The sequence below is a fragment of the Thunnus albacares genome, chromosome 11 (genome assembly GCF_914725855.1).
Source record: "Thunnus albacares chromosome 11, fThuAlb1.1, whole genome shotgun sequence".
Classification (NCBI taxonomy): Eukaryota; Metazoa; Chordata; class Actinopteri; order Scombriformes; family Scombridae; genus Thunnus; species Thunnus albacares.
In genome coordinates this window covers 8,593,788-8,608,958 of record NC_058116.1, presented here as the reverse complement: position 1 = coordinate 8,608,958, position 15,171 = coordinate 8,593,788, and the positions used below count along the sequence as shown (strand labels likewise).

Sequence of the window (15,171 nt, the reverse complement as noted above, 5' to 3'; positions counted from 1 at the left end):
TCCCAACCACTGTTCCCCTCCACCACAGCACCTGGAGGCTCTGGTTGACCTAATTGTCTGGTTTCTCTCAGATGTTTGAAAGGAAAAAAGTAAACTGTGTATTTTGTAAGTTTAAAAAAACGATGTGATTTATGTGTTTGACCAGCGGGTCAAACACATAAACACACACACACACACACCTTTTCATCCTCTGCACTCTGTGCTGAAAAGACACAGACAGACACGGTTTCCTTGACAACAGTAATTGTTAAGATGGAACCACTTGGCAGGAACAAACAGCATTTGTATACTGTGTGTGTGTGTGTGTGTGTGTGTGTGTGTATGTGTGTGTGTGTGTGTGTGTGTGTGTGTGTGTGTGTGTGTTAGAAATCTCTCACTGTTCCTGGACTGAGTCTCTGCCATCGTTGACTATGGTTCTCACCCACTGACCCCATCCCCCTCAGACACGCACATGCATACATGAATACAATCATAAAGCCCTTTTAGACCAAAAGGTTCAAAAAAATGAAACCAGGACAAAACTTTGAGCATTCCTGTAGAACTGTGAAGACAAATTAGACCAGCGATACATTAAAAAACGACAGTGGCACCTGAGGACACAACAGAGTCATCCTGTTGTTTCTATCATATTTGTTGCTGCGTGACTCTTGATGTTTAGGCTGAATGTAATGATGGGATGAAGAGTAGACATGCAGAGGCGGAAAGGACAAAGAGCTCCAATGCGCCTTTGTGTAGCAGACAATCTGCTGAATGTTTGATGGTTATTTATTTCTGCTTTAGAACGTAATTGCATGAAACAATCAGTAAAATAAAGTTTAATCTCACTTATTCACTTGCTTTGTTCTCTCTGCTGTCGCCCAGACACTCAAATACATGCTCCACCAAACACACACATACACGCCGACAATATCCATGCAAATAATTGCATTGATAACTGTAAAATTATTTATACTTTGGAATATGTATTGGAGGAAGCTCATAGCTGTCCTCCTCCTCTATAGATCAACAGTGGAGTCAAAAGTGACATCACTGTATCAAACTGCCGACACTGACATACAAGAGAAGTGAACACTGAGGGCAGAAGAAAGCTGATTGTCAACATCACATGATTGAGATGATGAGAGTACAGTTATTTTCGATATTAATTAATTATTAATATTGATTTTTTTAAAAAAATGAATTAATTGTTTAGTCTATAGAAAGTCAGAAAAACCTGAAATACTCTGATCACACTCTCCTAAAGTTACGTCCTCAGACAGCTTGTTTGGTCCAAAAACTTAATGTATTAAAATAAAAGCTAATCTCCACCTCTGAGAGGCTTCAACCAGCAATTGTTTTATATTTATACTCAATTATCATAATTGTTGCAATTAATTTTCTATTGTTTGACTAAGTGATTCATTGACTAATCATTTGAGCACACAATGTGATCATATCATGTGATTATTTTACAAAACTCTTTTGTTTAAAGTAATAAAAGTAATAAAAAGCGACAAAGTTTCTTTTGCACATGTGTGAAGTGTTTTATCCAATGCAATGCATAACAGTAAGACACAGTTCTTCCAGCACTCCTGGAGAGCAAAAGTTCAGTCAGAGGTGGAATTCTTCACAAGTATGGACATGATGAATGCTTACTGTATACATACAAATCCAGATACTTGGCAAAATAAAGTAGATTCAGAGTGATGTGTGAGTTTGCTTCACTGAACTGTATGTGTGACAGCGTCTGCTTGTCTACATGTGTGGATGATGTGTTAACGCTGTGATAGACCGGTGATCTGTCCAGGGGCCAGATGTATAAACAAAGTGTATGGACATAAACTATGCATGCGTGGTGGGAATATTTTTCCAGAGCCAGCCGCGGGGTAAGATAAGGATAAGGTGGAGATGGAAAAATAAGGTGAAAGAGTATAAATATAATAAAACACTGTTTGTTTAGGCTGATAACCAACTGCAGTGATTGTGTGTTTTTTATGAAATCAAAGACCTATTTATAAACTTGATTAATTGCTTTTGTTGCTTCAGTTTTATCATTCTTTTAATTTACATATGAGGCATCATTTTATTTCTCTGTTAATATTTTGAATAACGTTTTATTTTATCCTTAATTGTGACACATCCTGTAATGTCTGTTTCCATATAATCACTACAAACTAATAATCATTGATTACACTTGATGATGAGATGTACAGTAACTGCTGACGATGGTTTACAGGTCCATGTGATGAATTAATGATATGGATGCTATAAATAGGTGCACAGCCGTGCGTAATGGTTGCGTGTAATGACAGCTGTTCTGCTGTTGGGGAACCTCATCAGTGCAACACAATCGGTGAAACGTCACGTCTTCTTTCCTGTTTGTTTAAATGACGGTCTAAAGACTGGCGGAGCAGGCGGTGTACTGATGTGAAGATGGCTGGTTAAGGGTGTGTCTTCATCCATTTATGGCTAATTGTGGGAGTGGAAATATTCCACAATGACTGAGATTTATAAAACGGAACCATGCATATGCATATTTCTGGCTTTGTGCATGAACACAGTTTTAGTCGTGAATCTCATGAGTGTCATGCATCTGGCCCCAAGATGTACAGCACCTCTTACCCAGTGCATGCTGGGATGTGGGCTAGGTACCAACCACCTGCAACCCTGAAGAGAATAAGCAATGCTCAGGGATGGATGGTTGAAATATGGTTGTCATCAGTGTTTACAGCTGCAGCCTGGTTGTAAACATGTTAATCAAAACATTTGTAATTTTCCTCTTTACTGATTTTTATACTCGACATCTCATGACTAAAATAATCAAGGCTGATAAAGGTGCACCATCTAGGACTGATATGAATCCTATCGTACCAATTGTGTAAGCCGGATGTATCTGATCACGTGAATTCAAATTTGCAACATTGCTGTCCTTAAAAGTCCTCTGGTCCTCTGTTTCTTTCTCTCTCTGCTGCTCCTCCCTGTCTACCTCTCGCCTCCTTCCACCTCTTGCTTACCAGCTGTCATTTGTTTTTTCACTTCCAATTGTTCTTGCTATCCTTTGTCCCTCAGTGTTTCCCAGTCGTATGAGCCTAAATCACATTACAGGCTTCCTCTATGGCAGACGAGAACTGACATCCACCTTCAGCTCAGACTCTAAATATTTTTATGTCTTTTCTTCAGTTACATATTCTGACACGTGCAGAGTATGTTCTCCATGGATGATGTGGACATAAGATAAACCTTAAACCTTTCATATAGGCTTTTTCATTTATGACATTTTTTAAAAGGTGGAAAAGCACAGGTGTAAATAATAAAGTCAATGATGGCTGAATCCCATTTATCTGCTTCAGTTTCAGGGTCCTGCTATTGTGAATGCTGGCTCACTGTCACACTGTCATGGCTCACTGGGACACTTGAATAGAACAGAGCCATCGTTAATTTTATTAGTAACACCTGTGCGTTTCCTTCTGTGACTCAAACTCAAAATTTCTGCTGTGAAAAAGGCTTATTAAGTTTAAAGTAACATGCAAGGAATAAGTAACTTTAGTTGAAACAACAAAGAGACCAAAGTGAAACAGTCAGTCTGCTCCTACACAGATTACGGGATTTAAACCAAAACTAGATTTTATGCTGATTACTTTTTGGGGGATTTTGGGGTTGTTTGCTTAAGTTGCCAGCTACAGTCCTGATGAAGCAGGTTAGTTGAGTTTTTGACTAGCAAGATTTTAAACATAATCCCTTAGGATGTTTTTTCAAAACTTTAACTATGATTTAGTCGTGAATATTTAATATTATTGAGAACAACTTAAGATTTCAAGCCATGTTTTCAGGAGCTTTCAGACCCATCGGTCTTAAATACACTTGTTTCCCAAAAGCATCTTAAGGCTAAGATGATCTTAGCCAATAGACTTACAACGGGACTAAGATCATCTTAGCTTTAAGATTAGCTTAGCTTTTGGGAAATGGCCCAGAAATGTAGTTCCTCCTTGATTTCTCTCTACTTTGATGGAACAAAAATGACAAAAACAATACTGTTGCTGTTCCATCTTTACTAGCACCAGGCAGCATATACTTGTTTACTATCAAACATCATCTAGGAGCAACAGAGTTGCAGTTTGTCAAGTCTGACCTTCTGTCTGGACCGCCAATGTTGTGATGAGGTTATCACAAAGAGCTTAAGTGTATGTTCAAGCGGTCCATCTACAAAACCTGTGAAAATGTATCCAAAACACAAATAAATTGTGATTTAAGGGACCCAGAGTTTAAATTAAATGATGATGATGACAATGATGATAAATTAGGAAATAAGGCAGGCTGCTGTTAGATAATTAGTCATTTAACTAGAAACACCGCCTTGTGGTTGTATGTCTCCACCAACCAGTCAGGTTGCAGTTTACATCCATGTCTGTCCAGACTCATATAATATTTGGAGTGAAAACTTTGAAGGAATTTAATAAAACAATCACCACAGTTTCAAGGTGTTAAGATTAGTGTCACGAATTCAGTATAAATGTGAAATATGATCACAATCTCCCCTTCTGTTCCTGAGTTATGGCGTTGAATAAAGTGTTTTTACAGAACATTATGATGTCACAGTGAAGCTGACCTTTGACCTTTTGGATATAAAATGTCATCACTTCATCATTTTATCCTATTAGACATTTGTGTGAAACTGTCATAATTAGCATATGAATTCTTGAGTTATGGCCAAAAACCTGTTTTGTGAGGTCACAGTGACCTTGAACTTTGACCTTTGACCACCAAATTCTAATCAGTTCATCCTTAAGTCCAATTGGATGTTTGTGTGAAATGTAATGAAATTCCCACCAGGCGTTCCTGAGATATCGTGTTCATGAGAATGGGATGAACATAAACATAATAACCTCCAGCTACAGCTGGCGCTGGCGTGGAGGCATGAAAAAATATACATTTACTGTTAAGTCAGTAATCATCAGTCAGAGTAGGCTGCTTATCACATTGTGGATCTGAAGTAAAGGCCTGGATTTGTGGATGTATTTTGTGTATGCAAGTATCATCAACAGTCTTTTTTCCACTATGTTCACTGCCTTCTGAGCGCTGAAAATGTGAATGAAAAACATGAAACATGATTTCTCCTGGGAAGGAGTCACATTATCCTTCCCACGACAGGAAAATGTTTAACAAAAACAAAGGATTTTCTCAACCAACTGTTTGACAACTGCTGTTCTGTTTTCTCAAAGGATGATGCCAAGCTGCTAAACACTGTCAAATTTTGACATTTTATTTTCTTTGAAAACCAACTGGGATGTGTGTTTCTGTCTGCGCCTCAGTAAAGTGTTCTTTCCGCAGGAACACAAACAAAAAAATCCAATACCAGCTGAGTGACAAGTGAGCCACTTGAATCAGGGCCCTAAAAGGCTCCATATTGATCCAGAGGGGGAGACATTTACAAGACACGCAGCAATCACATTTCCTCCGTCTCATGTTCTCAGCGCTGAGACACTGATTGGCTGTTTACAGGCAACAAACTGAGGAGCAATATTGACGGACAATTACATGATGGTTTGAAATTCAGACAGACAGATGTGAGAGAGCGCAGACAGGAGAGTAATATGAGAAACAAATGTCCGTTGTCATGGAACAAGAACGTGATGTGTAATAATTAGGGCTGCACTGATTGAACAGCCACCAATCGATACACCTGATCGGCTGAGACCAGAAGTCTCTCTGACTATAAAGCCAACTGTATTAAAATGGGGCACCCAAGATGCATTGAGGACGCATTGATATCTGATTAACTCAGACCACATCCTAAGGTGGTCTGGGCCACATATGGCCACATTCTTTTAGTGGTGTGGACGTGAATGTGTCCTGGGCCACACTGAAGGACCGCCTACTCAACTGATGTCCTCTGTGTAAGTGGAAGTACGTACTAATTCGTGAGCCAACAGTGTCATATTAAAGTGCAAAACAACAGGAAGATGCCACAACAACAAGCAAAATGGATTGTTGTGGATGGAGTTCACACGAAACACACTGTCTGATTTCCATTTGGGCCGAAGAGTTTGGTTTTGCCCACGCGCCAAAGTCTTTGCAAACCTCTTCTTCTTCTTCTTCTTCTTCTTCTTTTAATTTCTGGCAGACTAGGCACAGGAAGTTGCTGCCTCCTGACAGTTAAAAACAACAACGCATTTGGTCTTTGCAAACAGAAATGATGTACATTTGCATATAAATCCAATCACAAGTGGTCACTAGAGACGCATGTTAAGTGTAAAGGATCATTTTGATGTTGCAACCAGCCTTCAGGCAAACACTGAACACAGCTATCACTCTGACAACAGCTGTAAAATAATTAAGCCAGACAAACACTGAACATAGAAGGAAAGTGGGAACATTTCCCACAGAACACCTGCCTCAAATCCCTCGCTTTAACTATCACAGATTAAAATGAGGACTTTACCACTTGTGCAAATATCCATTGGCTACATTTGCAAAAAGCACAATCATTGTCATCAGTGACAAACTGAACACAGCTGAGATTACACCCGCGCATTTCTCATGGCTCTACCTGCCACACACAAGGCAAACACAGAGGTGCAGGCACGCAGAAAATGACATATGGAAACACACATGAGTTGTCCATCTAATGATTATGTCTGGCAGCTCAGAAAATACGTTCTCTTGTTTGCACAGCTGTACGGAGAAAGTGGTGTTCTAGGATTGCAGCTATGATGATGGTAATTAGACCTGCCAGAGAAGGTAAAGGTTCATGTTGCTTTAGGAGCCTTTAGATATGATGTGGCTTCAACTTAACTGGGTGGAAGACCAGTAGTATATTGTGCAGACTCAACAGGTGCATCTGAGGGTCCTTGAAAGACGGGATTGAGCACAGGGCGCTTATTACTTGTTACTACTTGAGACTTCATGAGACTAAAGCACCAACACCCTGCAGCTTTTGTGACTTTCAAAGAAGATGAAAGACAGGGGCGCTCGATTCATTTCAAAAAGTGCAGGGGCCAAAAAGTGTTTGTGTGTGTATGTGTGTGTGCCCGTGTGTTAAGGCCTTTTCATACTTTCCATGTTCCGCGTCCACGGACAGCTGTGGACTTGCACGTGGACTGCGGACGCACACACGCTTCCATTCATACTTTTTGGGGATCTGCGGACACAGATGCATTCCACATGTGCGCACTAGTAAACAGAGTTGCAGTGTGATAACTTTCCAGAGTTGTGAGTATTACAAACCGCTGTGCAGTGTTTTTCTGATCAGCCTTTAAACGCAACAACCTGTTAGTCCAACTGGACTTGCTGGATCGTATTTAATTGTCTCACAGGCACTTTAAACAACACGCCCAAACCGACACAGCCCCTTGTACTGTTTTACACGAAACTGTTTTCAGCAAGGGTGAAATCTGCAGTCAGACATTGGGGGAACCAGGTGGGTATGGAGTTTTAAGCTTATCTTGGACTTTTAGCTAGTTAAAATAAAAATGTCCTGACAGCTCTGATGGAGCTCAGGATTCATCCAAACGGCCGCTTTAATACAAACAATTCCACCATATAAACCTGGAATCTGTAACAGCTGACATCTTTATATACAGTCAATGGTGTAGATGGGTAGCACAACACAAAACGTTAATTACTGTCAGATCCTGACCGATCCCGTGTCAGTAAAGTTACCGCTGCTGGGCCTCGTACGTAAGTGCACACATCACTCTCTCAATTTGAAGACATCTATTGTTTCAGCTGCTGTGTGATGCTGCAGGTGTTTAATAAAGTCAAAGGAAAGAATCTGACTCATAGCCAGCTGTGGGAAACAAACAGAACATCAGTACTGATTGTACTACTGATTGATTAATGCAAAATTCAGACATTAATCTAATGTGTTTCAGACCTGTCTGAGTCACATTAATAGCTGCAGCCTATTCTGAAGACATTTCAGTAGATTATGTTATAGATGCTAAATACAAGAGAAGTAAAAGAAGAAAAATACATGGACGTTGGTTTGTGATTGTGGAGAGCTCTGTGTGCGTGCACCTCTGCTAATTAAAGCCACGCAATTTGAGGCATTTGTGCTCTCTGCAGTTTTCATTATGGACCAATCTGTGCTGAAATGTGGAGGAAAGCATGAAACACTGGAAACTGCTCTGCTCACTGTAAACAGTAACTTTACCGCCATAGCCTGTATGCGTCTTGTTAACGCCAAATTATTTCCACTCTGTTACATTAAATAAACCAGTTTTGAGAACCAGAAATATGTGGGGCTCATCTAAAACCATTCAGGGCTGAAGCAGTTGCAGCCCACAGGACCTACAGGATGGACACAAAGCTTTGGTGCTGCCCTCACAGCTGTTGCGTTGCTGTTGACATCAACACAAATGAGACACAGGAGGTTTTGCTGTGATTCACAGAAAACCTCCTGTGTCTTTTTACCAAAAGTGTTGCAATATAGGGACATTTGAGGTGATACAGTGATTCGCGACTTAAAAAGAATGTGGGAGGAGGGTTAGGTCATACTGCACATGATGTGAGGAGTGAAGGTGTGACACAGTTCAAAAAGGGTCATCTTTTATGTGGCTTTCCAGCTATTGTAAGTCATTTACTCAGATGACCACAGTGTAACATTCACTCTCTGGAGGCTTTCTCTTACCTGAACCACAGGTGCCACTTCCTGCCAACTCCAACTCTTATCTTCACCTCACTCTAATCGTAACCATGGTCCCAAATCTTAAAGATTCCCTGCAGACATGTTTTAAAACATATAAAAATACTCTGCTTTGAATAATAGTTTGTGTCTGATATGTTTTTTTCCTTCCTTTCTTAAAAACCTTGACATCTCCTCCTTTTCCCTCATTAAAAATCCAGAATCAACGAATATATACAAATATTTTTCTTTTCTAATGTTTAACTGCTGGACACAAGATGTCTCCTGCTTCACTGTAAAGTCTTTTCTCAGTGTTTGTGCACTATGTAAGTTTCAAAGTGGACCACTGGTTGTGATGTCTCAAATCATGCTCCTAAGTACATGCCTTAAACTCAGATTTAAGGCGAACACAGAGAAACTTTCCACTTTCAGTACTGAATGTGAAAACAAACTCTGCACATAAATCATTCTGCACAAACATCCAACTGTAGGAACAAGAAAAAAGACACATATTTTAGTGAAGGGGGGCTTTCAGAAATAAACCAAAAAATGACAGTAAGTGCCAGAACGTGCCCACAAGAACTGCGTGCTGTTATAAATATAGCTAAACTTAACAACACATCCAACAAACACAAGAAAAAAACTCCCAAAAGTACCTCAACATGCTGCACTCCAGAGTGGCTAAAGTCAAACCTGTTTTCACATTCAACATACAAAGCTCTGTCATCAGAGTGACTTTTTACTGAATAAACAAAACCCAAGGGTGGCACACCCCAGCAGTGCATGATGCATGTCAAAGTAACTATTAATTTCTATGTGAGCCCACCAGTGCTTTCTTGATAAGCATCATGGGTTGAAATCCCTCTCCTGGTTCCTACAGATGAACTCAAACAGAACAGAAGAACAGCGTTTTCATAAAATTCACTGTCCATATCAGCACATCCCATCTGCTGCATGTCAAAGCATGCAACACTACACAATGCATTTTAAGGCAAACTACTGTCTATTACATTTGATCCAAAATGTGGTGCTGCTCTCTCTGCTAAACCCTAACATTAATTTGCCAAAGCAGACATGGAAAGAGAACGGACATGTATTTTCTATTGAGCATGCTGTAGTTTTATAGTCATTTAACTTTACTACTGACTTCTCTGGGTACAGGTCTGTGGAGAAGAGGAATCCAGCACAGTTTATAGGCCTGCTGCACACCAAGTGCAGCCAAGTCCTTTAAACCATCTCTTGCACGCTTTATTGAAGATAACTGCACTGGACTTGACGGCAATTTTGACTCGACTAGGGAGAAACAACCCCCCTCGACCGCTTACTGTTGCGCTCCTCATGCCATGCTTCCATCCTCTTTCCATTTTCACAGCCACCTCAAGTTCCCTATTTACTCCCCTTGCAACTGTTCATTTCCTCCTTCTCCCCTCCAAAATTATCAGAGATTTTAATCTTTCTGACTCCTTCTTTCTGTGTTTGTTTCTCAGTTTGGTGCATTTTATTTCCCACAGCTGCTGAGACAAAACAAGAGGAAGTAGGTCCTTCCTTCACTTCCCTATTATTTCTGCTTTTCGTTCCACTATCTCTCCCGTCGCTCTCCCCTTCCTTCACTCCCCTTCTTCCTCAGCATCCTCTCTGCTGCTGGTTTGATAACAGGCTGTCACAAGTGATTAATGTTGTCTCAGAAAGTGCTGGCTGCCCCTCGAGGGCCACAGCTCCTGCTGGTGGGTGGGTGGCAGGCAGGAAAATGACAATTGCATTTGCAGGGGAGAGGAGAAACACACATCTCAGGGGAGAGGGTGACACAGACGCAGGGAGAGTGACAAGAGGAAATAGCACTCCCTCTCCACCCTCGTTTCATCTGTCCTTTGATTGGACAGTGATTGTTATGTGTGGACCTCATTGCATGCCAGTAAAGGGCAGGGGTATAAACAAATGGTGTAATTACAAGACCCTAATGTGACAGAAGGGAAAAGAGGCAGAGTGGGAGAAAGACAGGGGGGGCTGTCTGCCAGTATTATTAAATTAACTTTTTCTGTAGCACTTGTTTTGCCTGTTTGACTGGTATTTGAACTGACACTGACCTAAATTCTTCACTGTCTGATAGACAGACGGACGTGCAGGAAGGCAGTTGATTGAACTGTCAGTCTAGCAGAGAGAGGACACAGCGGTCAGGCAGGAGGAACAAAACAACGTCAGTCAGCACAAGAACTTGACAGGCGTTTAAATCCTCTCGCTGCACTTTGCACATAAAAGCCGCGACTGCAAATCTGCAAAAAGTGTCATAGCGGTCTGAGGAAGCACTATGTGTGTATCCACAGAAACACAAAGAGACATAGTGATTGAGATTAGTCTTGTGACACCACTCTGCAACTCTGTGATCCAACACAGCCATATTTCAATCTACATTTCCAATCACTTATTATTAAGAGAATTGTTTTTGTCGACAAGAAATTACAGGAAATGTTCTTTTCTGCTAATGTCACGAGATGACAGCAGAGTTTTGCATTATTGGCAGTACAAAGACAGTCTGCAATGCAGGCTCACAGAAAGAGAAACAATGACCACCAAAAAAACGCCTGAAAAAAACCCAAAACATCCTCTTCAGGAATAGCCTGTTCCCACTCCAGGAACTACATCCTCCTTTCGTTACAGGAAATAAAGTTTTACCTAATAAGACTGCTTTCAAAGAAAGCTGCAGAACCACCAGTTAACCTCTTAAGCAAGGACTTTCTCTTTCCTCCAATACAGTACCATTATTACTGAGGGGAAATGCAGCAATCCTAGTAATCTGCCTGTAACATGCAACAATGCAAAATTACACCAAGTGCTGGAGGAAGTGGGAATGAACATCAGCTCTTTATGTACTGTGAGCTGAAAATGATACTGAAGCAGATGTAGCTCACATGCAGGCAGGTGGACTCATCCTCAGCATCATTCCTCGCCTCTAATTGGCTCACAGACAAAATGAAAACCAAGTAGGCAGTTTTTACGACGAGGATATTTAAAACGAAACAAGTGAAGTCACACATCAACCTCACAGATGCAACCTATAATAATGTATGAGACCCCCTCCTCCTCTTCCTCTTATGTAATACAAAGTATGCTCTGGCTGATTAGCTGTTACTTAACAGGCAGTGCTGCGGTGATACAGCGGTGGACAGGGAGAGGAGGGAGCCTCACGGAAGAGACGTGAAAGCAGAGAAACTGGATGTAACACCGTGAGAAAGAAAAACCCACATTATGCAAAATGAGCGTCATATAATTATCAGATGAGAGGATCAGCCCTAAGCAAGGGTTGTACCACTTCTTGGCAACAATATCCATGCGCCTTCTGTGCAACAGTTGTCTATTCATCTTAAACAAAGCGCATCAGTCCGCTACAGGCGGTGCGCGAAGGTTTGGAAACAGTCAATTCATATACATCGTTTGTCTCCATCTAACCTCGCATCCTAGTGAGCATTATTAACTTTTTTCATGTTGTACCTACCCGATATGCCTCCGCCGACCACTATAACATCGTAGGTGTTGCTGGGTGCAGTCATGGTGCAGTCTGGTCCGTCTCTCCCCGCTCTGCCGTGTACGCTCGTCGCTGAACGCAGGGCGCACGGAGGGGCGCATCTGTATTAAAAGCGCCGGGCAGGCCCACTCCCTCCAGACTCCGCCCACCGATAGTAAAGCAACGCACTGGTCTGTGGATAGGGAGGATTATTAGGAGCTGTCATACACCTGCAGAGACATCACTTTTTTACCTCATTTACACTCAGCAGTAAACAGTTTAGCACGCGGACTTCGCTCCTATGTTGGTGCTATGACAGTCCGGCCCAAGGTCTCTTCTTATCAATCAAAGCTGCTGTAAATCTTTTATTCATACTATCATAATTTAAATGCTTGGCAAGGAAAGGATTTTTTTACTCTATCAAATTAAGTTTTTTTTTTTTGAAGAAGAAGAAGTAAATTATTTTTTCTTTACAAGGGTAAAGCCCCTCTGGCTCCAAACTCTGGGTCTCTATAATCAGACATTTATGATAAAGATGCAGTTCAAGTTCAAGTATTTCAAGAATATTATTTGCGTGTATTCATGCCAAAACAATAAGAATGAAAGAATTGTTTTGGTGCCCACTTCAACCCAAACACCAGTTATTGTAGTTTAACAAAAGTTCTGCCATCTGCTGAATTCATACAGTGTTTCCTTCCTTTTCTAGATAACACTGTAGCCCACATTTAAAGTTAAAGTTTTTCACTTGTCATGTTTTGTTGTAGCATTATATCCTCCTAGGCAGACTGGCTTCACATTTGTATTCTTTAGTTTCTGTTGCCCTCTTGTGGTTGGTTGGTTACATCTAGGCAGGGGCTGATTTTTACACATGCTGTGTGTTGTTCATACATCCTTGTCATGTGCTGTTACCAGGCTGATTAGAGCATTTCTGCTCTAATCATCAGTAATGATACATCTAAGGATCTTATTGAACAGCTCAGCTTATGATCTGTTATGGATATGTTGTGGCCCCGTCCTCCTAATAACAAGGGTCCAAATTTTGCAACATTTTGAGCTATTTCCCACATGGAGTGCTATAAGATGTGGTTTATGAATGTATTTATGTATTCATTTTCAGGTGGGTACATAGTAAATTAAGCGCCCCCTAGTGGGTTAATCTGACCATGATTGCGGTTAATCCTAATCCTCATTTGATCTAATTTATGGAGTAAGCTACTAAAGTCCCACGCTAGCACATCCCCGTCTTTATGAGGACTAGAGCAGTGTGAGAGAGACTGGGGAAGAAGGGGGAAGGTAAGAGTAGAAACACTGATTTTTCAGTTTAGTATGGACACCTGTACAGTCTGATGTAATTCAATGCAACAGAGTAAAACTTTGTCAAGATTGTGATGTTCAGGTATTGTGTCAGAGAGGTTGCTGTTGATTTAAGGCTACGGCCATTTTTAAGGCTGTACTTGGTTTTGTGTAATCAGAAACATCGTTCCATATAATGCAGTCCAATTAACACATTACTAACTACAGCCTCAACAAGTCTTAACTTTTCTTTGACAAAAGTGCTGGAAGCAGCTTTTAATGCTCATATTAGTAGGACTGTGAGTTGTATGATAATGTGCTGCAATGTAGATGTTATTGTGGCATGTGTCATGGTAAAGTACTGAAGGCTCAATGATGATGTGTCACATTACTATAGAAAAGGCACACACAAAAGGGTTCATATCTGAAAGGGGCTTATGATGTCAAATATCAAGTAAAAGTGATGAAGAGCCTTTATGGGGCCTTCTTCTGAAACCTGAGATGTCTTCTCACAGTCCCAAAGCTAAATAAACATAGATTTTGCTCCATCCTTCTCTGTGTTTCTGCTATTTTCCCCTCAATTAGATACTTGCAAGAAGTTTACCTTGTTCTCAGTGAGGATTTAAGGAAGCCATTTTAATTATCTGTGTAAATGATGGCGATATACAGTTTTTGTAGACTGTAGCTGGGATTAAAGGTTATTCAGACGTAGTCTGACATCATTTTTTGTGGCCAAAGTTTCATTAAATTATTTCTGTTTTGGGGAATGGGAAAGCATGAAAGCATTTATGTGCAACAATAGCACAAGATATGGAAAGATGGGATACATCTGACTTTTGACATTTAATCACCTCAAGAGTTCCTCATCATCTGGAGACATGGTAAAGACGGCGGCCTGCTGTCCTTTTCTAGAGGAAAAAACAAAGAGAAAATGTACCACACGATCAAATTACATTGAAATAAGTGCAATAAGAATACCATAGCATATGCATCACAAAACACAATAGGTATTTTATTAAGTATGAATATGGTTTTAACGATAATTCATATTTTTTAACATTTCTTCTTCTTTTGTAAGATTTTGTTTTGAGCTCATCCTCATTGTCTTGATGTCCTGTTAGCTAACTTGATGTACATGAAACCTAAACGAACATTCATCAAACATATCTTTTCATATACGTTTCATATCATCTCTATCAAAATCACTGAGGTAAAACTGGTGGACAGATGAGGGATGCTGGGTCAGAGAAAATATAACATACAGACATAAGGAGAGGGTGTAGACGTCGCCATGACGATGTGTGTGGGAGGTGAAGTTTAGAAATAGGTCTAGAATAGCTGCAGAGCAACATGAGAACACATTGTATTCCTTGGTGCTGTCTTTTTCCTCCAGAAGGTGTCTGTATTAGATGTTATCCAAGACTCAGCGGGGCACAGAACAGTTTGTAGAGAAAGAAATACTGTACCTGCACCATCCTCCTCATGTTCATCTTCACTGTGTGATACTGAGACCACAGTGGAGATAATGAGATACTTTGTGTTTGAATCCAGCTACGTGTGTGTATAGTGTAGCCTGTCAGCAGAGGGCAGCAGTAGCCTGAAATGACTTCAGTCAGACAGAGTTGAAACTGGGATCTGACAGACATCTGACTTCAGATAAATGAAGACTCTTTAATCACTTTAAAAAACAAAACAAAACAAAACAAACAAAAAATGTTTCTTACGTTCACTCTAACACAAAATGTATACATGTGGAAAAATTCAAATTACAAGAAGA

At 40.5% G+C, this 15,171-nt stretch overlaps 1 protein-coding gene across 1 annotated transcript in view; it reads right to left on the bottom strand.

Annotated features, from left to right (window-relative positions):
• mao (monoamine oxidase) overlaps positions 1-12,235 on the bottom strand; it is a 36,723-nt gene extending 24,488 nt beyond the window's left edge. The window contains exon 1 of the mRNA XM_044366620.1: positions 12,093-12,235. Coding sequence (XP_044222555.1) covers positions 12,093-12,147 — 55 coding nt within the window. The 5' untranslated portion in view covers positions 12,148-12,235. The remainder of the gene's footprint in view (positions 1-12,092) is intronic.
• Between the last annotated feature and the right edge of the window lie 2,936 nt (positions 12,236-15,171).